Below are 20,972 nucleotides of genomic sequence, written 5' to 3' on the forward strand. Positions count from 1 at the left end.
CGTGTAGGTTGCAGAGTGAATCAATCCCCTGGCCACAAGATCCTCTGAATAGCTATTTGGCTCCATTGACCGTATTTCCATAACAAACCGAGCCAGCACAATTGATGAAGGGAGCTCAGACACCTGAAGTTAAGCACCTTAATCCTGCACTGAAAAGTTTACAGACACACTAAGATATGGAAAGTTTTAGTCATTTTTTTTTGTTCATTACATTGCAAGGTATTACATGGTGAAGAAATTGGGTCTACATATATGATGAGAATAATTTTTGAACACATAATATTTCTTACCAAAGACTAAAATGATGACATTAGACTTAGGATCTATAATAAATCTTGATGCTTAGAACGTATTTGAATAATCACGGTCCCCTAGAAACATAATACACACTTTTAATATTCATCTGTGTACTTTCAAAATCATGTTTTTGAATAAAAAACACTGTAAAATTAATGGCTTCCAAACATGAAGCCAGGAGACTGCAGTTAGTAAAGATCAGGAATTATAAAAGGAACTATAGGAAATACTAGGGCTCATTTGTTTCAAGCTACCAGCTCAGCCACAGGCTGGCAACTAAAGAATGCTATGGAATAATCTCCAGTCACATGCGCAAAACACATGCTTGAGTGCAAACTGCCTAATGATGACAATATGCATTTTACAGAGCATAGTTTCTTGATTTCAAAAGAACCTTTAAAATATTAGTTAAGTAAATACCCATCAAGGCAAACTCTACAGTATTTACATCCTTCTGAACTAATGCTGTAAAGACCTGAAAATCAACCAACTTGGTAAATTCAGTGTAGGTTAAGTTCCCTGTAGGCTATAATGTCAGAATTATTTAATCCATTTTATTCAATAAATAAAGTAGAAAACCCCAAAACTTGGTTACTACTACAGAAAATGGTCCATGTACAAAGGTTTATTCTTTGCCAGGTCCATTTGGCTCATCTTTTTACCACCGGAGTAGCATGGACACAAAGCTCTCGGAAACCATTCAATGCTAGTAATACATTAAGTGACTCAAATGCCCAAATCACAAGGCATTTTAGCGTGTTGTTCTCTTTCTCAGTCTTCTGATTTGTGTACTGCACTACATTCAACACATTTTCTGAAATATTACTACTGTATTACTGTTACAGACCAAACAGCTAACGTTCCCACATATTTTTTTAACTGCTCCTTCCAGTTGCATTATGAATCCTAATGTTCACTTCCACATTATAAACCAAAGTAATTGATCTGTATCTTTTTAACACGTTTAAGTTTTGCAATACATCCTTATATTTAGTTTCACAGAGCTACCCAATGACGTCAGAGAGGTTCCCTAAAAGCACAAGCTTCCCCCCCAAAATTTTGACATTAGCCCTAAGATGTGTTCAGGATCAGCATATCATTCCAAAATAACCCAGGGGATAAAACTGTCATGTATGTCACTCGGTGCAGACAGGAGTGGACGCCAAAGGAAGAAATGTATGAATAAAATCTGTGTTCACAGAACACAACAATCTCAGTGCAAATGCTATCTCTTGGCTCAGCTAGCCCACACCACTTCTACTGTAATTAAATAATGTAAAGTTTGCTTTATCCAGAAGTCAGTCAAATCTGGATTCTTTAACTTTTACCCAAAGAATTCTGTAAGGTTGCCTGCTTGCAAGTAGTTATTTCTAAAAGAAGGAAACTAAGACTGCAAAATTGGATTCTATTATTTTTCCTAGATACAACAACTTAATTTACAATACAGTTTCAAAAATGTATCTATATGCCAAAGGCATACACAACTCAAACAGTTAAAGAAAAGCAATGCTGCTGTTTCAAAGAAAGACCTGGAAAAGAAACAGCACAGAGATGCTATCAAAAGCTATCCTTCAGGAGTCTCAAGAGAGCACTTCAACTGACCAAAGCACTCAAAGCCAAAACTGTGCTGCTTTTCCAGGTTGAGGGAAGTTGAACCCTATTTCTTTTCCGGCCTACTATTTCAAATCACCACAGCAGCAAGCATCCTAGAACACACGGACACCTGCAACCCACTACACCACTGCTACACAGATGTCCCCCAACAAGTCTAAAGCAGGCCAAGCTCATCCTGCCATGCGAGGGTGAAGTCCTTGCCCCCCTCTCCCTCTCTACCAGCACAAGCGTGCCTGTAACTGTGCAGGGAGCTGGATTAGAGTTTGTTGGTGGTTTTTTTTTTCTTCAAGCCCGTTTTGCTTTTACTGCTATTTAAAAAGTCAATAAAAAAACTGAGTCAATGTAGAGACTACAAGCCTACTAGAGAGCTGTGACTTTTGAACCAGAACTGTGTAAACAACGAGGAGTTACATACCACTGGAATTCAGGCTGAGAACTTTTTGCATATACTTATTTTCCCTTTTAACTCCATAATTTCTGCTAATTATAAATGATTTCCCCTTGTATTTCTAAGGGTTTCTTATGCAGTGAAATTACCTAACTAAATCAGACACAACTTCCAGAACAATATTTTCATTCAGTATTAAGAAACAGCAGGTAACCAACCTATTTAGCACACTGAACTATTTTCAATTCTGTCGTAAAACTAAATTCTTACTCCAGTTTACTAGAGACCACCACAGCTTCCCACACACCCAGCACAGGATATTCAAGCTCCAGTCACTAGCAGGTTAAAACAGTTTATAAAGCTCTGCATGCAAGCCACGCAATTCAGTTCAGAGTTAGAAGCATTACAATGCTCTCTAGCACAGAGCAAATCTTAGGGCCTGCAATATTAAAACAACAGAATAATGGCCAAGCAGTGTTGTTTTCTATGAGAAATGCCCAATTACTTAAGATAACATGAGCACAACTGATGCCTATACCAAAGACTGCTACATCCTCTGTAATTTCAAGCTCCAAAAGCTACTGTTTAATTTACAATTGCCCTGAGAGCTTTTATCACATCTGAGGCTGGTGTCTATTTTTCTAACTGAGAAACAGGAATAAATTGTGAAAATATGAATACATTTTTCAGCAATATTATTTGCACATCTGCCAGTATACACAGTTTTGGCATATTATACACAGATAACCACCAAATCACTCCTTGGTCATAGTATATAGCTTTCATGCTTAGTATACTTCTGTAGTCAGTGATCTGAGGAAATACCAAATAGAAAAAACACCTAGCAACAGACAGACGTGGGTCTGAAGTCTAATAGTAACTGGTATTCCCCACACCTTTCAGAAGAATAAGTCTAGCATGTTAGTTAATCCCCAATCATCAGCAACACAATTTCAAGCCCACAGATTCTTTCCGCAGCTCCCATTCTCAATGTATTAAGCCCCACCACCTAGGAAAACCATACCCTGGTACTATTTGTCACACAGAGCAAAGACAAGGTGTGGATTGCTTTAGGGCCATCCATACATTCCGTTATTTCTTAGTTAAAAGCTCTAAGGGGAAGGCAGTTTGCCACATATTTGGGTCATAGGTTTAACATTGGGAGAAACTCAGTAATTTCAGTGTTTCTTAACAGATTATCAAAAAGTCAGCAAAAAAACTCAGAATCCACTAAGTGACTTACAACTACATGATTTCCGTATAAATCTGACCTGATAAGAAAACTTTACAGACTCAGAAGTAATAGAAAAATATGAGATTAAAGTGCTTAAAAGAGTGAAGAGTTCAAGTTCCATTCCCAATAAGGGCTTAAGACCTTACTTCCACCTCCTAGCTGAGGATAAGGTCTAAATCTCACAGCCTGTGGGATCCCACAGCCAGCTGTCCCCCTTTCTGCTGCACACACACCACCACCCACCAAGAAGAAATATCCAATAAAGCTCTTCAGCTGTGTCATCCATCTGCCTGTTCAAAGAATCATTTAATATTGTTTTGGTCCGTCTGTACCTAAGAGATATGGCATTAGTTTGTAATAACATAAGCATTAGAAAGATCTTTGAAAAGTGAAAACCAAAATCCTATTTAATTAAAAAAAAAAAAGGCACCAAGCTCTATTTTTCAGATCATGCCACTTTCTATCTCCTTACAGTATGGATTAAAAAAGAATTCGCTCAAATTAATCATTTGAGCAACAAGCAGAATTGAGAACTGCACTACTACTTTTATCAGCAGCAAGCCTATCAGCTAAATTAATTTTGCAAAATTTCAACAGTATTAATATAAAAAAATTAAAAAAAACAGAATAGACAAATCATTTTAGAAAGGACTGATGAAAACAAGTACCTGTGAGCAAAATTTCAGATTATGTTAGAAATTGGAGAGATTACTAGAAGCAGTTTACCTTCATAAACTTTGGTAGGTAGGTACCTACCAAATCTAACAACTGCAATACAGCTCACAACTGTTAATTTTGGACTAGAAGTTTTTCAATAGCTTTATCACACCATGGTAAGTTTATTAAGTGACATGGAAGCATACACATCAGCTGCAAGATAAACTCATAAATTACAATGCATGTGGTAGTGATGAGGATAGTCTACTTACATTCCAAGTGAAGAAAGTGAGATTGTAAGCAGTAGGAATTAGTTTTAAAAAGCCTGTTTAAATACGGTTTAAAAAGCTGGTGCTGTTCCAAATCAGCAAGAAGCACATGCCATTCCTCTGATCGCTCTAGCTAAATCTAATCATGATCAGACCAAACACACGTGATTAATATACCCGTTTAGCAATTGAGATTTGACAGAAAAGGCCACCCATTTCCCTTAAACCAAGAACAAACCAAAACAACAAAAAAAAAGGCTTCCAGAAGCAAGGAAGTAAGATCGTTTCCTGCAACTGTCTCATACATCCTATTGCAGGACTGCTTTCACCTCAGACTTCTAAGTCCACAACTCACAGCAGAATCCTTAAGCACTTTCCAGTACTATTCCGTAAACCTACCCAAACTCCAGACGATTGTGAAAAACTATAAGTGTTTTTAATGAAGTAAACTATGCAAATCATTGTCGAGGTGTAAAATGGAACAACTCATGTCATACTTACACAAGAATATGATAAACATACTGAACAAGTATCAAGAACTGCACATGCAGTAGTTAACCTTCACCATGTCAATATAATGAAGTACTACTAATAATACTAGCTTAAGAATTAAACTGCCCATCTTCTCTGTAGATCTTGAAGAAAGTAAACATTAATACAGAGGGGAAACTTGTTCAGAGACCAAACAACTTAGCCACACAGTAATACACAGGAGAAAGTGGAAGCAGCACGCCCACCTCCCTCCAAAACCCACAGATAGATTTCTGTTCAACTGACCACAACTTTTTCTTATTTACATTTGACCACACACAATTTCTCAGTACTGATCACAACTTTCTCGTTTTTCTGTGACCACACACAATTTCCCAAAACACACCTGCATTTCTCTGCAACCTACAATCAATCGCATATAACATGCTCTGCTACAGTGTGTCACTTCATGCCTTTCAAAACAGTCAGTCATTAATAGATTCAATTAATCTGTTAAAGTGTGTGACACTTCATACCACATTAAACATGCTCACAACTAACTAGAACTAAAGTCACATTACACACGTAATTCCTTTCTTCCAAACAGGTACCAGTCTTTACCGTATTTTCCCAAGTACCTTTCTGTTTCTGCAGCTTAATTGAGTCAATATATTAGCATTTTTTCCTCCCACTATCATGTAGACAAAACACTTTTTAAAATGGCAAGTGGCAAACTACCGATAGGAAAAAAGTTAAACTGACTGTGTAAACACACTAGAGAAACAGAGTCAAAATCTATACTTTAAATTGGACAGAAAAATTGTGGTTGCCCTTCAATTAAGTAATTCTGCCCATCAAGATTACTGAAGTCCCAGGCTGCACACGGAGTAAGCTGAGGTTTGACAAATAAAATATACAACCCTAATGGCGTGAGTTTATTAAGGAAATTTTTAAAAAGGGAGAAAAAAGTGACCTAAACTTCTCTGTCTCCCAAGCTTCCACGGTTGTAAGCCATACCATTGGTAAGCCACATAACCCCCAAACCGGGGGTACGCTAGCGATCACCGGCGCCCCACCGTTAACACCGGCGGACACAGATGTGCAGCAGTAAGAGGTCACGTAGGCCGGCTCTGGAGCCGCACTTGTGAAAGCGTGTGCGTTCGTCACACGGCTCAGGCACGGACCCGACGGGAGGGCTGCGCGGCCCCAGGCGCTCCCACCGCAGCCGGCATGGCGGCCGTGCCCGACCGGGGCACTGCACGCCCCCCCACCCCCCGCAGGGGCACAGCACGGCCACCCCCCCGCAGGGGCACGGCATGGCTCCCCCGCCGGGGCTGTCCCCGCCCCGGTCCCCGGCCAGCCGCCAGCAAAGCGCTGCCCGCCAGGCGCCCGCCCGCCGGTGCGCCCAAGCCCTCGGCACCGGGCCCGCCTCGGGCGAGTTTCGTGGGGAGATGCCGAGGCGGCCGAGCCAAACTTTGTCTCTCCCAGGGAGGCCGCTGCGGGGGGTAAGCGGGGCTGCCCCCGCGTTGCCCGTCAGCAGACGACCCACCTCCCCAGCCCCGCTCCCGGGGGTGAGCTAGCCCGGCCCGCGTCCCCTGTCTCAACGGCGCGTTAAAAGCAACGCACAGACAAACGCGACATGCAAAAGCCCCGTCTCGGCACGGACAGCGCTCGGCAGCCATGGAGGACGGACCCCACTGGGGGCGACACGGAGCCGGGGGCGCGGGGGCACATAACGCCGGCAGCCCCCGCTCCGGCGGGGCCCCGCGGCCAGGGAGATCCCCCCGGCGCGACACCCGCCGCCCGGCCCGGCGCTCACCTCCTTGACGGGGGGGAATTTTTTCCGGCACTCCAGGCTCAGGCCCCGCAGGTCTCCCTGCATGTTTTCCAGCAGCTTCTTCACGGCTTCAGGGCTGCTGGTCCCGGACATGGCGCCGCCGGGCCGGCCCCGAGCCGGACGCTGTACCGAGCCGTCAGGGGCAGCGCCTCCCGCTCCGCGGCCCCGGCCGACACGTCTGCGCCCGACACCGGAACCCGTCAGCCGCGGCCCCGGCCCCTTCCCTCCCCCGCGGGCCGCCGCGGCCCCCCCGCTCCCACAATGCCGGGCGCCGCCAGCACCGCGCGTCAGGCCGCGTCCGCACGCACGGCCCGGGGGCGGGGAGAGCGGCGGCGCCGGGCCCGAGCTGCGCCCTGACACGCTGCGGGACGGGAGCCGCGCCGGGCCGGTGCGAAGGGGCAGGAGGTGGCGCCGGGGCCCGGGCCGAGGGGTGCTGCCGGCGGGGAGGGCACAAACGGCGGCGTCGGTGAAGAGCGGCTGGGGTGGAGGGGGCGAGGGCCCCTGGCCCGGCCGCGGGGCGCCCGGGAGTGGTCGTTGGCAGCCACCGCCCCGCCGGGCGGCTGGGGGAGCCCCTCTCGCCGGGTTCTGCTCTGGGGGGAGAGGTCGGCGCTGAACGCGGCTTAAAAAAGCAAGAAGCGAGGTAGAGCTGTGAATCGCGAAGCTGTTGTGGTTCCTTCTGCGGGGCGGGCGGCATGTGCCCTCCGCCGCCCGTGTGCCGGCGCCGCTCTCCGCGGTGCGCTCCGGGCGGAGCCGGCGTCGGTGCTTCGCTGAGAGGCTTTAGATAAACACAGGCCGGGCAAAAGCCGGGGGCGGGGGGGCAGTCGGGTGCCGGGTACCTGCCTTGTCGCCGGCCGTGTGCCTCTGCAGCCCCAAAGCTTCCCACCCGGCTGTGCTTAACCCATTTCGAACGCAGGCACCCGCCCGCGAGCCCGAGCCCTTCAACCAGTGCCGCTGCCGGCGGCAGCGCTCCTGTGTGACCCGCCGCAGCAAAGGCCTCCCCGCCAGGCAGCCTGAGCGCTGCCTTCAGCATCGAGCGCTGGACGTTTCACCAGGGTTTGTGTCTCTGCAGGAATTATTTCTCCGTGTTCTGATTGCTGTAAACCCCGTACTGTGGTGGCTCCCCACCTGTAACGGAGCGTGGTTCCGTTGCCCTTCCACAAACCCAGGGAGCTGGAAAGCGTTTTTGAGCTTCTGCAGTCCTTTGCTTTTAAACTTGGGAATCTTGGGGAAAAAATCATGAAGAATCAGAGCACAGGAAATTTTTGCTGCCTTAGTATTAGTTTTATTTTAAATAAGGGCTTTGCTTCAGACTTCCCTGAAAGTCTTCAGTCTTATTCAGAGAATGCTCTAGGATTTCTTTTTGTCTTTCTGTGTGCATGTCTTGTAATGAAAAAGGGAAAAGAGCATTTCATAACTTTGAGCATCCCTCCATGTATATTGGTATTCATTTACTGTGAGATACTTTGCAAATCATATGGTAAACAGGGTCACACTGACACAGCGTTGTTACACTGTACCTGTAGACATAAATCTTTAGGTGTGCTTTATGAGGCAAAAAGTGCAGGATTGCTTTATAAGTAATTTATTATTTTAAGACCTTTAGTTTTACATAATTTTCAAATTATTGACTGTTGACTTGACAGAACTGGATAAACGGATGTGAGTTTTTAAAACTGCATGTAGTACTGGCACAACTGAAAGGTGGTCAAACTTTTATGTGGCCTTGGACAAGGAATTAGGATTTCACCCCTGTGTTTGCAAAATCAAACCCATGATTCTGTAACATTGTTACACTTTCAAAGTGCATTGGTCTGTGTATTCTCAAAAGCTTTGATTTTTACAGGCTTACTTGAAAAAAAACAAACCAAAAAAGCAAGACTGTTGTCTTCAGTAGAACTATTTACACGCTTAACCAATAAGCATTTTCCTCAGGATGTTCCCATTTAAGTGCTTCCGTTATGGGCTTCAATCCTGATGGCAATTCGCAGACCAGTCCAAATACCTTCATAAGAAATATGGGTGACTTGCTAGGAGAGTGAGTCAATTATTGACTATGCATAGTTATTTCTTAGGTAAGCTTTAATGATTTACTTCCTTGTTGTTGTTTGGACTTTTCCACCTATTTACTGTACATGGTGAGCTGTGGGCATATTGGTACTCTCTGAATCTACTTGTCTGCTTAAACTAAAACAATTCAAATTTCTTGTGAAATGAGGGTCAGTAGGCTGTTCCATAACACTGCCTTTCTTACAAAAAGGGAGCAAGTATTTTGGGTAGAATTTGTCCAAATGTCACATCTTGAGTTAAAGCATCCTACTGTCATTATTATTCCTGTAATCAAAATGAGGAAGATGAAGAAAACTCATATGACCGTATTTCCCAGTTGACAATGGTAAGATAAGTCAGAATAATTGAGATTAATCACATTTAAAACAAGAAAATTGGTATGTATTAGATGGTATCTGCATACGAATTTCCTGCAAATCTTACTGTTTTGTTTAACCAGACAAGACTACCATAAACATTGTTTGGATGGGGGGCTACTCTTACATCATGAATGCCTGATAAGTTAACTTAAATGAAAAACAGATGATGTTTTCTTTAATCAAAGCCATAGCAGTAAATTTTTCCACCCTTCCTCACAGAGTAATGCCAAATTCTGAAGTAAAAGTACTGAGGGAATAGATGATTACTGCATTTGCGTAAAATTGACATCTTGTTGCAGTATGATTTTTTTGATGGGGATTGTGTGAAAAATTGTAAAAATAATTAAGAACAGTAGTGGTAAATATTTTTAATATAAACTATTACACCTCTTAGAAATGTTTTATGTATTGTTTGTGTTGTAATTTATACTGTTTGTTTATACAAAGTGATGGTTTCTTGAGAAAAAGCAGATTATGTCATGTTAATTTTTATCCTGTTAACTTGTACTTGCTGATTATCTGTCTTATTTCAGGTGTGTAGTGACATAGAACTTGGAGCATGCTACAGGCTTTCTGTATTTGTAACAGCTTGATAGCCACCCTGCCACCTCTATTAAGTGTAACATATAAAAAAAAAATTAAAGCTGCTTCTGGCTGACGTTCCACCCTTTTCACTAATAGCAGTTTGCTCAGTGCTCAGTGTTTAGATCAAGGAAGAAAAGGACTGTATGATACTCCTCTCAAGCAAAAAATATTAACATTCTTGATTTTTAATATAATTTTCTTATTACATTATAGAATCTTAGATGTATTAATGTGCCGAGATGCATGAAAAAAAAATTTACTGCAGCATTCTAATTGCCTATTACAATGCCCTGTGCTTAGCTTTCAGTCATTCACTGTTCTCTCCTCTCTGCAGATTAACAGCACCCTTTAACTATGTCAGACAAAACTGGACATTCAGTTGTAATAGTACCCAACTCACAGTACTGGAATGCAAAATTAATCTTAGGATACTGTAACAGTATATTCCAGGAAATTTAGTCTGCTTCTAAAATTGAGATTATTATGACTTTTTAGTGTCACATAATTTCTGTTTATACATTGTGACACTTTTTTAACCAAGCAGAGCACTCGTGAATTTGGTCAGACCTTCTGTAGTTCAGGATCTTAGTAAATTTGGTATAGAGTTACTTTAAATAAACAACTTGTCTATTAATTAGAAGGGGGGTTATAGGTTAAGTGCAGTCCCCTTCTTCTCTGAAGACCATTCTGTGTTTGATACTTAAATTGCATTGACTTACTTTAAAATTTGTTCTATTTTCATACTTCACTTTTTATCACTTACATTTATCATACATATATCTTTAACTACCAGCTTTGACACTCAGTCTGCTTAGCATTGCCAGCCAAATACAACGAGATGGCTCATGGGTCTGGAAATGAATCATACAAGTGATTGCAGAATGGAAAACTCAGATCAGCTGAACACAAGAATTGGGAACTATACATGTGCCTGAATCTCAGGCACATCTCTTAGTGAGAAAGATTATTTTGTGTTTGTTATAATGTATGCCTTTTGTAAATGCAGAAGATTTATTAGATAGTTCAACTGCTCTCGTTTAGCTTATTTAAACCAGCCAGGATCCTTTTAAGTGATACTGATTTGATTGTGAGTGTGACTTACTGTAGTTGCATTTCATTGCAATAGATACTATTGCATGTATTCCTAAGCCGCCTGAGTAAAAGCACTTGCCTGTCTTTTGGTATGTTTTAAATGTCTCTGTTTCATTCAAGTCACTTTTGAGTCAGAAAGTGGAGCAGCACATGTGGGCATCTCTGAGGGCACATTTTTCACTAGCAAGCTAAAAGTGCTAGTTAGCTGTTAAGCTAACTTTGTACTGTGTTGCAATTATTAAATTGTTGTTTGCTTTGTTATTAAATTGTATGTAATGTTGTGATGGGCAGTGGGTGATTGAAATAATTCCCTGTAGCTTTATGGCCCTAATTACCAGCAAAAATGCTCATGAGACCTGTTGTGATTCGTTAAATTACCTGTTGGAACCAGTGTTAGTGTTCATTCCAAATGATGCGCATCAGTCCATTTGATTCAATTAAACATGGATAACATTTGGCTGTATTAATTTCAGGTGTTTAGTTCTAATTACAGTCCATCCTGATAGATGTATCCAGTTGCAGGCTTTGGATATAAGAACAGGGCTCTGTCACTGTGTTATACAGAAGCAAAACTTTCAGATTTCACTGTGGGGACGAATGGTTTCATGCTGATGGGAAGAATCATGGCTTTTCTTCTGAGTTCCCTTTACTAACACTCCTGTATACTTTTGTAACTGATACGAATCTATACATAGGAACAGTACTAAACAAACTTTGGGATATGAAATATCAATTGTGTGGTCAAGTGAAGGTGTTCGCAGACATCTCTGGTTGGGTTTTGTACTGCAGAGTTAAGAATCGTGATGGAAAAAAAATGCCTCATAGCAGATTGAACATAGGCATTGATATCAAAAGGGAAGTTAAATTTTAAATTAGAGAGAGATATGGATTAATAACAAATACTTGTAGTCTTTGATAAAAACCTATCCATTGTATTGGTCTGTGTAAGCACAAAGAAGCCCTACACACATACTTTACTATGTGAATGCTTCAAAAGCTCTTTAAATTGTGGACACAAGAAATGGGGCAAGAGAGTGTTTCTGTTGTGGCCACAAATGGGTTAAAAGCAGAAGTAATAATCTTCCTGCTAGTACCTGGCATTCTGTTTTGGTTTTGTTTTGATTTTTTACAGAATAGAAGTGAAGCCCTTGTTCCTTTAGGATGTGGCTGTATGAGGAAGTTAGACCTACCAGCAGACTGAAAAATACTTTTTTTCCTGCATGAACTCCCTGTAAATTTAGCCTGTGTTCCTTTCTGTGTAGGTGTGAGCATATATGTACATATTAGTAAACATTTTGTTTGTATATTTGCAGTTAATACACATTTTATTTTGTTTAGTCAACTAAGAAAAGCAGTCCCTGCTGCTGCCTGTCGGTGAATCATCCTCTTTGTCAGTAGCAGACTATCAGTAATTATGTCACAATATCTTTAAGGACACAGACAAAAACGTGAAGTAGCAATGCCCAAAATGTCAGACCTACGACACGCATTAGATACCCCACGGTGATTGCCTGTGGGGTTACAGAACGAACACTTCAGGGCCTACACACCCTTGGATGCATGGCTCTTGTGTAACCAGCCAACAAAAGCGTTTTCCCAATTTTTCCTCCTTGAATGTTGTCCAAACAGATTCTCAAAGCAGGGAGGGTTGTTTTGCATTGCCCTTTTGAGTTCTGGTAATTGAATCAGATGAACCTGTTAATGTCTTTTCTGAGACTGAACTGCTGTGTGCTGCCTGAATTAATACGTTGCTGTCTTAGAGTTAACAGTGTAGCAACAGGCGAACAGGTACATGATATTCACAAAATCTCACCAGCAGCTCCCATACCCTTCATACTTGCAACTGAGCGTGAGTCAGGACAGATTAAATAACTTTTCCAGCTCACACAGGAAGTATGTGGCTGGCCAGGGAAACAAACCTTGCTCTGTGCGTTACACTGAATCTGTCTTTCGGTCCCTCGCATAATAAGTGGTATTTATTAGATAATGGTATTTATTATCTATTCAGGGAGCACCCGTGATTTTTTCCCTGCATGGCATGTAATGCAGTCCATTCATGGTACCTTTTTTTCCTGCAACGCAGTCCACTCATGGTACCTTTTTTTCCTGCCAAGTGTAAAAAATACACACACACAAAAAAAAAAAAGAAACTGTGATGGAGATTTTACTTGACAGTTGTTTACACTGAAAAACCTCGTGCTGACCATCCCTGCTACCACCTTAATAATTAGCCATGTGAGGTCATGGTCAGCAGATAAAGAATCTTCAGTGATGCTGCACTTCTGATCAGACTTTACTGCGGTCTTCATGTCCATTATTAGTAATTTTCATTTAGAAATAAAGGCATAGATGTGTTGAAGCAAAATAATTGTGGTTCTAGGCAGTGTTATTTGATCCAGAGCTCTTGCAGCGGACAGTGGATTCAGCTGCACTCTCGGGAGTCTTCCTGCGTTACCTTGTTCTGACTGCAGGATGTGTAATGCAAAAATGCCTGTCAAGAATGTCAGACATAGGCATTGCGCTGCAGTCTGTTTATTTTGCCACTTTCTCACCTATTTGCCAAAAACCTCCCTACATCTTTTTAGTCGTTTCTTTTTTATCTCTTCTTCAGCTTGTATGAACGTTATGGATGTTGTTCCAGACACTTAGTAACCTACAGACAGTCTGCTAATCACAAAGCAACACCAGAGGGGAGAAGGGTGTCCCCCTGTGTAAAAATAATTCTTTTTGGCTGCTGCATCAGGGAGGAGAAGGCAATGGATGCTTTCTCCAGGCTCTAGTGAGTCCTTTAGGATGATCATTTCAGATTGCAGACCTGGGGCTGCTGAGTGATACCATTACTACAGGAGAGTTTTGATCTGCTGAATGGATGTTAGGTCCTTTGTGTTAGGGGTGGCCTCTGTCTGCATAGCCAGCATTGCAGTCATATCTATAAAATGCAGAAAATAATTATAAAAATAGATACACTCGCTATACTCACATAAGTAGCATGGAGGCCAGTGCACTACATAGGTATTCTTTTCTCAGTGCCATGACCACACTGCCGGCATGACCATCTTAATGTGTAGCTAACTCAGACCAGCCTAGAAAAGACTCAGTATGGACATGTACTTCTGAGAGCCTCCACAACTGTTCACAAAGATAACTGAAGTATGGCCACTGTTAATTTACAGGCAGTTCTTTCTGTAAACCGTAAGGATTAGAGATTTCTTATAGAAGAGATCCTGATGGAGAACTTTCTGGTATAGAGGCCTCGATTTACCTTCTATGTTGCACTCATCTTTGTTGCTTTATGAAGATGATAGACCTCTTATTTCATTCAGAGGACTCTGCTGTCGACATAAATATTTGTATGGCTGTATGTGTGGCTGTGTTTGTAAGCAGCAGCCTGAAAGAAATACTCTGGTTGAGTAAAAACAGATAAACAGAATGAACATACTTCTTGAGGAATTTGGAAGACAGCCAAAGAAATCCAATCGTCAAGAGCCAAATGCTTTCCTTTGTAGCAGAACAGCTATGCAGATCACCTCCACGCATGAGGATGTATTCCCAATAACACAGGGTTATACCATCATATGCATCTACGTCCTGGGTCACATGCAAGCAGATACCTCCATATCCAAGGATGCATACATGTTGTAATTTCATAGTCAATACTGGTATTTTGACAGCATTTCTAGAAATTATATTCAGTATTTCACAAATGGGGAACCCCTTTCTGGAAGCTACTGTCAGGGCATCAGTGGATGAGCTTGTCTGTCTCCTCATGCTGGTGCATGGATGCACTCACTCTTGGCTGACCACTGGCTGGATGTGTAGGAAATTCCAGGTCTGAACACTTGCCGTTCCAGCTGAGAGCCAAGCCCTTGAGCTACTGAATGGATCATTAAATGGGATGTGAAACTTGTTCAGCCAGTCTGAGCCCTTATTTCCCTTTGGCAGCATGGTCATCAGTAGATTCCTATGGGTGTTTATTTCTAGGGGCCTTACTTCCCTGTTCCAGTCATAACTAACACAATCATGCCATGACCTACGAAGATTTGATAGACTAATTATAAAATTAGAAGTTAACATGTACTAAGTATTGACAAATTCTTTATGAAATGGCTGTGCTCCTGACTAGCTCAGCCACACTTCAGTTTGGGGGATACACGTCTGGTGGGCTTGCAAGTCTTATTTTGTTGGAGAGATCATAGGAAGGCAGGACCAGCCTTACTGACAGCTACAAGAGGGTTTCAAAGAACTTGACACTTCATTCTTTTTCTCCTTCAGGATATTTGGAGCCTTCCTTTGTAAACCTGTTCCTCAAAATTATTAACACAGTTCCTGCTTTCAAGACATTATCCAATACTTGGACACATAAACTGCAGTCTTCTAGATAATGACTAGGTAAGGACTCGTCAAAAAATAATATGTCACTCCTATTACTGTCTTATTTCAAAATGTCCTCATAATGTACTACAATCACCTCTAGCTTATTTCCTTTCTACTGCTTTTCTGCATCTTTCACTAAGAAGTTAAGCCCATTGCTAGGCCAAATTACTTTTTTTTTTTTCTTTCCCTACAAGGCAACCCAAAGATTATAATTCTCAGTCACCTGTTAGTGATTTTTGGCAGTATTTGCTTTTTTTTTAAATCATAGTACCCTGATTTTTTTTAGAATGTATTTGAAATCCTTTACCACCTCCTTATGGGTATCCTACAGCTACTTTCTCATTACATTCATCTTTCCTATTAATGCAGTATAGCCTTTTCCATACTCCTGCCCTTGTCTTAGCTGTGATTCATCGTTTTCACATACATTCACAGTTCTGCATAATTTCTTCCTCTTTGTCATGAGTTTTTTGCTTTTGTTTCCTACTGGTGTACAGTCACATTGGATTACTTGATATGTTTGTTATGGAATGGAATATGGAAATTTAAATCTTAAAACTGGTTTGTTTCCTTTTATTTTTAACTGTACATTTGTTTACAAAAATTTTGGGATTTATATTGGTTAAATAAATTAAGTTGTTATATCTATGTGGGCTTTTTATTTCAAGGAAAGAATACCATGTCTGTCAAATTTAATAATGTTGTCAAATGCTACTAGGAAGATGGGGATGTTATATTCCATCACACTTGATATTAAAGGAGTGATTTATGTCATAAAAATAAGATTTCTAAATTAGAATTTCAGACTGAGCACAATGTTAACCAAACAGAAATCCAAAGATTAGAAAGAGAGGATAACCAAATGCTTCCCATAGCAAGTAGTTATACAACCTTTTATGATTTATCTCTTAATCTTTGCCACCTTATCTGAAAAATATTACAGAAATATCTAAGGTTACATTTCATGAAGACAACTTTTAAGGCATTATTTCCTATACCAAAAATCAACACATACATCTCATTTCCTCCAGCTGTGTAAAAATAAGTTAATTCAACAATTCAGGATATTTTATTTAGAAAGTTCTATTGTCTCTGTCCCATAAGTTGATTGTGATTATTGTGTATTATAGGCATCAGCAATCTGAATATTTTTAATATGTTTGATCAAAACATTTCCACTGACTTCATTGCCCAACTGTAGTTTGTTAATCTAAAATGTTCATAACATTTTTTTAGTTAAGAATTTGGAAACAAAAAAATTTTTAGTATATGAATGATTTTCTTTTACAGTAATCCCCAAAATGTCCACATGGTGCAGAGGCCAAAAACTCACAGGTAGCAGAGTATTTTTTCTCTGTAAAAAATGTGAAAATGTAAAAGATGTGAAAATCAAACTGCCATTGTCAGCAGTCCTAGTACGCTTTTTAAAAATGTCTGAATCTAGGTCTCAGCTCTAGAAGTTGTATTTAGGATCCATGTCATACCTGGCAATTATTCAGGACGTCAGTCTCACCAAATAAATAGGTTATTTAGACACTGCATTTAATTCAATGAGCAGCTATTACATAATGCATAATTAGTCAACATGACTAAGGTGTTTTGATTTGGCAAATACTATAGAGTAGCAATACTGTGTAACTTTTATTGACCCGTTCACTTGCAGCTGCATTATATTAGAGTTTATGGAAGCTGCTGTTTCCCCATTGGAATGGGGGAAGCAGAACTCAAATAGAATCCAAATACCTTTTCCTCTTACTCAGCAAATTGCCCAAGGAAATGAGTCCTATATGAGCAATCTTAAACTTTGTGTATCATATGACTGAGAAACATACTAGTGAGTTGGCAGAAGGGGTATTCTTCATATTTGCTTTGAATAGGTATAGATAATACAGAGTTAATAATTACCATCCCTGCACTTTGCAGACTTCTCAGCTGAGACACACATTTACGCAACACCCCACAGCGCAGTATGTATTTCATAACATTAACAGATATCAAAACCAAGCATAGCTCATCTGAATTCTTTCCAGACACCTTTCGCTGTCTTTTGGAAAATGCCTTTGTGCCCCTAGAGCCAGCTGCAGACCTCGTTCCAGCCGTACGATGTGTGGGTTTTGATTTTTGTTTTTGAGGAAGCATGCATTTTTCAACAGGGGCATGTCTGAACCCGTTGTTGTGCTTTAACAGAAACTGTCATGCAAATATCGTCAGGGATGCTCTTCCAGCATTGCAAAGAAGGAAAAGGGAGATGCGTATTTCAGTTTAGGTGGTAACCAGGGGGAAGAGTTACTTTGAAGAAATGACAATAAATCAAAGGGGTTGTTCAGATGGGATTTGGAGCAGCTCCATGAGTTTAATTTGTTAGTAGCAATGGTACAGGAAGGGAAGAAAAATCATATGTATTGCTACCCTGAAACCTATGTTAATGAATTCTTAAAGCACTGGTGAGCGAAGGCGGCCTTCCCTCAAACCCCACTGAGCTCACAGCAAACTACCCACAGATTCAGGCCTCCGTTCAAAACTTTGAAGTGATTTTTAAGTGGTGCCATTAGGTCTGAAGAGAGAAAAGCATTTCTCTGAAAAAAGAAGGGTTTTTACAGATTCGCAGATCTCAAAGCTGAGTCGGGTGGCTCAGACCAAGCCTCCACCCCAGCAGGGGAAGGGCCCTGGTGTGCCCAGGCCACCTCCCTCCCCAGCCCAGGGAGGGCACCCCCCCAGCACCCACCGCTTACCTCCGGTGGTTGTTCCACTGGCATCTTTATTCTGCTTCTTAAAAAGTAATTGCACAAAAGACTCCCACACTTACCTCTATTTTCAGATTGTCTGGTTTCAATTTGAACCATTAGTTCTTTGAACGTTTCTCCCCACTGCAGTACCCCCTGCATACAGCCACTCCCACCCCCCCAGTATCACACAGAAATCGAGGCACTTCTGAGAAAACAATTCTTTGTATCAATTACTGCAAATTTATTTACTCAGGGGTTTGAATATTTTTTTTCTGTAACGTCTCCCAGGTTACAGTCTGACCTTTTAAAAGGTAGTAACTCAGATGGTGTGTTTTCCCAGGATCCTTACCACAGCCCTCAAAGATTAAGTCGACTTATTTCTGCTTACGTATCCAAGGCGGGGGGGGGGGGGGGGGGGGGGCAGTATCTTAGGCCACTGTTTCACATCGGGAGCTCACGCTGAATTGCCACCAGGGCTGAACAGGTTTTAGGGGTACTTACTACTTTCTGCTTTCTGTAGAAATGATTTAGTATTTTACACACTGAGTAAAAACATTAATTTAAGACCAAGTGCCACCAACTTCTCCAGTCATGCCCCTATTCCACAATGATTTCCTAATGGAAACTGTTTTGAGATTGTTGGTCTGTTTCTAAACTTTGTATTGGGTGATACCGCGTAACACTCATGTTTTGATGAAAGTAATGTGATACTTGAAGCAATACTAAAGTACCAAGCAGTTAAATAATTCTAGTTTATCAACTGTTTTTCAGTCACTGCCCCCCGCCCCCGGTAACTAAACTTACTTTTCATAAAACCATACTGACTGATGCGAATGCTTTATCATCTGAATCTGGTATCAGCTTTTGCATTATTTGGCTGTTAATGCTATACAGCATATAGTAACCCAGTTCATTAACTAGGGAATGTGATAAATTGGTCATAGATGCGGCACATTTTGACTCTTCTGAGGCTTCCATGCTGTTCCAAGGTTTAATTTTTTTTCGGTAAGACATGTCTCCCTGCCTGCCCCAGGAACACACAGTGCCAGTAAAGCATGCAATGTTGAAACTAAGAAAGAGGAACTGTTTTCACTGTTTACCCCTCAAGGAAAAAGAACTAAAAAAATCTGCAGAGAGCAGTTTGCCTGCAGACTAAGAATATGCTTATTCTATCAGATTGAGCTTTCATATTGTTTCACTACCTTTATAGTGATTATCTTTGTCAAAATAACTTGTACTTGGAAACAATGAGAAACCATACACTGAAATTACAGTCTGACATCAAAGAAGGTGGCATAACTTTAAGAAAACTGGTGGGTTTGACAATTAGTCTTTTTGCCTGCTGTCCTGACTTCCCTCCATAAAGATTTTTAAACACTTAAAAAATACACTGCGCTCCATAAACACAGCGCTAACTTACTGGGAAAGCTAGAAGGGGTTGCGGCCTTCTCAGTAGCAGCTAGTTGTAGATGCAGGAGATGTTTCTACATCATCTGGCAGGGTAATATCTGACAACTTTTCTTTTCTGTCATCTCAAGTGTAAGTTGCGAACTTCACTTCAGAATGCCAGGAAGGCTGGACTTTAATTAAAGTGGATGGTAGACAAGGTGAGTGATTTGATCTCCACTGAAACATCCAGAACACTGTCTGAAACAAAGTTAAACAAGAGGTCCTGGGCAGTATCCTTCCCACCCAGTCAGACTTCAAGTCATGGACCGCTGTTACAAAATCTGTGGAGTAACTGCAAGCTACAAGCTGTCTTCTGCCTCCTACTCCATTTTGTTTCTGTGACTCTCACATTAACAAGGTTAACTGTATCTTATCAGCTTAAACCCCAAAATAATATTTATAGCCATCAGAAAGCTTGCTGTCATTGTAACTGAAAAAAAGAAGGCATATTGTATATTTTTATCAGAGATTATTCATAAAGACGTTAGGACCCTCCTTCTTATCCATATAAGTGATTAGCTGAATGACAACAACTTTTGATATGACACCGTAAAGAATAATAAGCTTCCTATATTTTTAATTTTAAGCATGCCCACACTGGATGAATTACCATACCTTAAGTGTGAATACTTGATAATTTTATGAAATTCACAACTTGGCTGAATTCCTAGACACCTCTGAGACAGTCACACAGAAATGTTACTGATTTTTACATCTGATTAGGAAGCTGGTTACACAAACTTGGTATGTGTAATCTTGGAAGACAAATTAGCAGTAACAACAAAAAAATTAGAATCTATGTATTTTTTTCCTAACTAAATGTTACTTTGATCAATACCCTTTTAAACTCTTATCTGGATGATCCAGCCATTAGTAGGTAAGTACATTCCTTCAAATGTAAGATCCTATGTATGTATATACATATCTGCATTTTCAAAAGCAGAATGAAATGCATTAGGAGACCAAGTTACTAGGTATCAAAGCTCCAATCACAAACTCCAAAGTGAGACTTTGGTAAGTCAAAGCAGATCCTTTGGTCCTTCGTGATTTTCCCAAGCAAGTTCTAGGCTAACATGACGTGGGAAAACCAGTGGGAGTTATGAATGCAGGGGGGCTCTTTGTGCTATTCAAAGAGATGATCGCTTCTCTAGGATTACTTCCTCTACTCCACAGATAAATCTCACCTCTCAAGTGCTCTGACTAAAACAAGCAAGTTAAACTCACAAGCTATTTAGCACATAGCTTTGTATTGGGTTACTGTATTCCACACCTAAATACCAGGTTTTAAAAACAAAAGCTTGCATCATTTACCCTCCACCTTATTGGTTTGTCTCACCTTAAATATATTATCTCATTTCACCAACCATCTCAGAGTTAGTATCCTTCTGTTTGATTAATTATTGTTACAGTATTACTTCTAAAAAACAAGTAATAATGTTTACGACAATAAACATTGTGGCCTTATAAATGTTTTTAGAGCCAGACAATGACATGGGAGAACCTCTTTTGTATATACTTTCTTCTGGAAATACTATTAATCTTCTTCTGTGTTG

The 20,972-nt window shown here is 41.0% G+C and overlaps 1 protein-coding gene and 1 long non-coding RNA gene across 10 annotated transcripts in view; one reads left to right on the plus strand and one right to left on the minus strand.

Annotated features, from left to right (window-relative positions):
- Window positions 1-6,981, minus strand: part of MON2 (MON2 homolog, regulator of endosome-to-Golgi trafficking) — a 73,794-nt gene extending 66,813 nt beyond the window's left edge. For 4 of the 5 annotated variants that reach the window (XR_005104581.1, XM_037390138.1, XM_037390137.1 and 1 more), the window contains exon 1: window positions 6,750-6,981. Coding sequence is in view for 4 of the 5 variants with exons in the window: in XM_037390138.1 (XP_037246035.1) it covers window positions 6,750-6,860 (111 nt within the window). In the remaining variant the exon portion in view is untranslated. The remainder of the gene's footprint in view (window positions 1-6,749) is intronic. The other variant, XM_037390136.1, reaches the window with a different exon arrangement.
- Window positions 6,982-7,052: 71 nt separating this feature from the next.
- The window catches only part of LOC119149203, a 35,003-nt gene continuing 21,083 nt past the window's right edge, over window positions 7,053-20,972 (plus strand). For all 5 annotated transcript variants that reach the window (XR_005104611.1, XR_005104608.1, XR_005104610.1 and 2 more), the window contains exon 1: window positions 7,053-15,259. This is a non-coding gene — a long non-coding RNA (uncharacterized LOC119149203). The remainder of the gene's footprint in view (window positions 15,260-20,972) is intronic.

Source organism: Falco rusticolus, chromosome 5, assembly GCF_015220075.1.
Source record: "Falco rusticolus isolate bFalRus1 chromosome 5, bFalRus1.pri, whole genome shotgun sequence".
Lineage (NCBI taxonomy): Eukaryota > Metazoa > Chordata > Aves > Falconiformes > Falconidae > Falco > Falco rusticolus.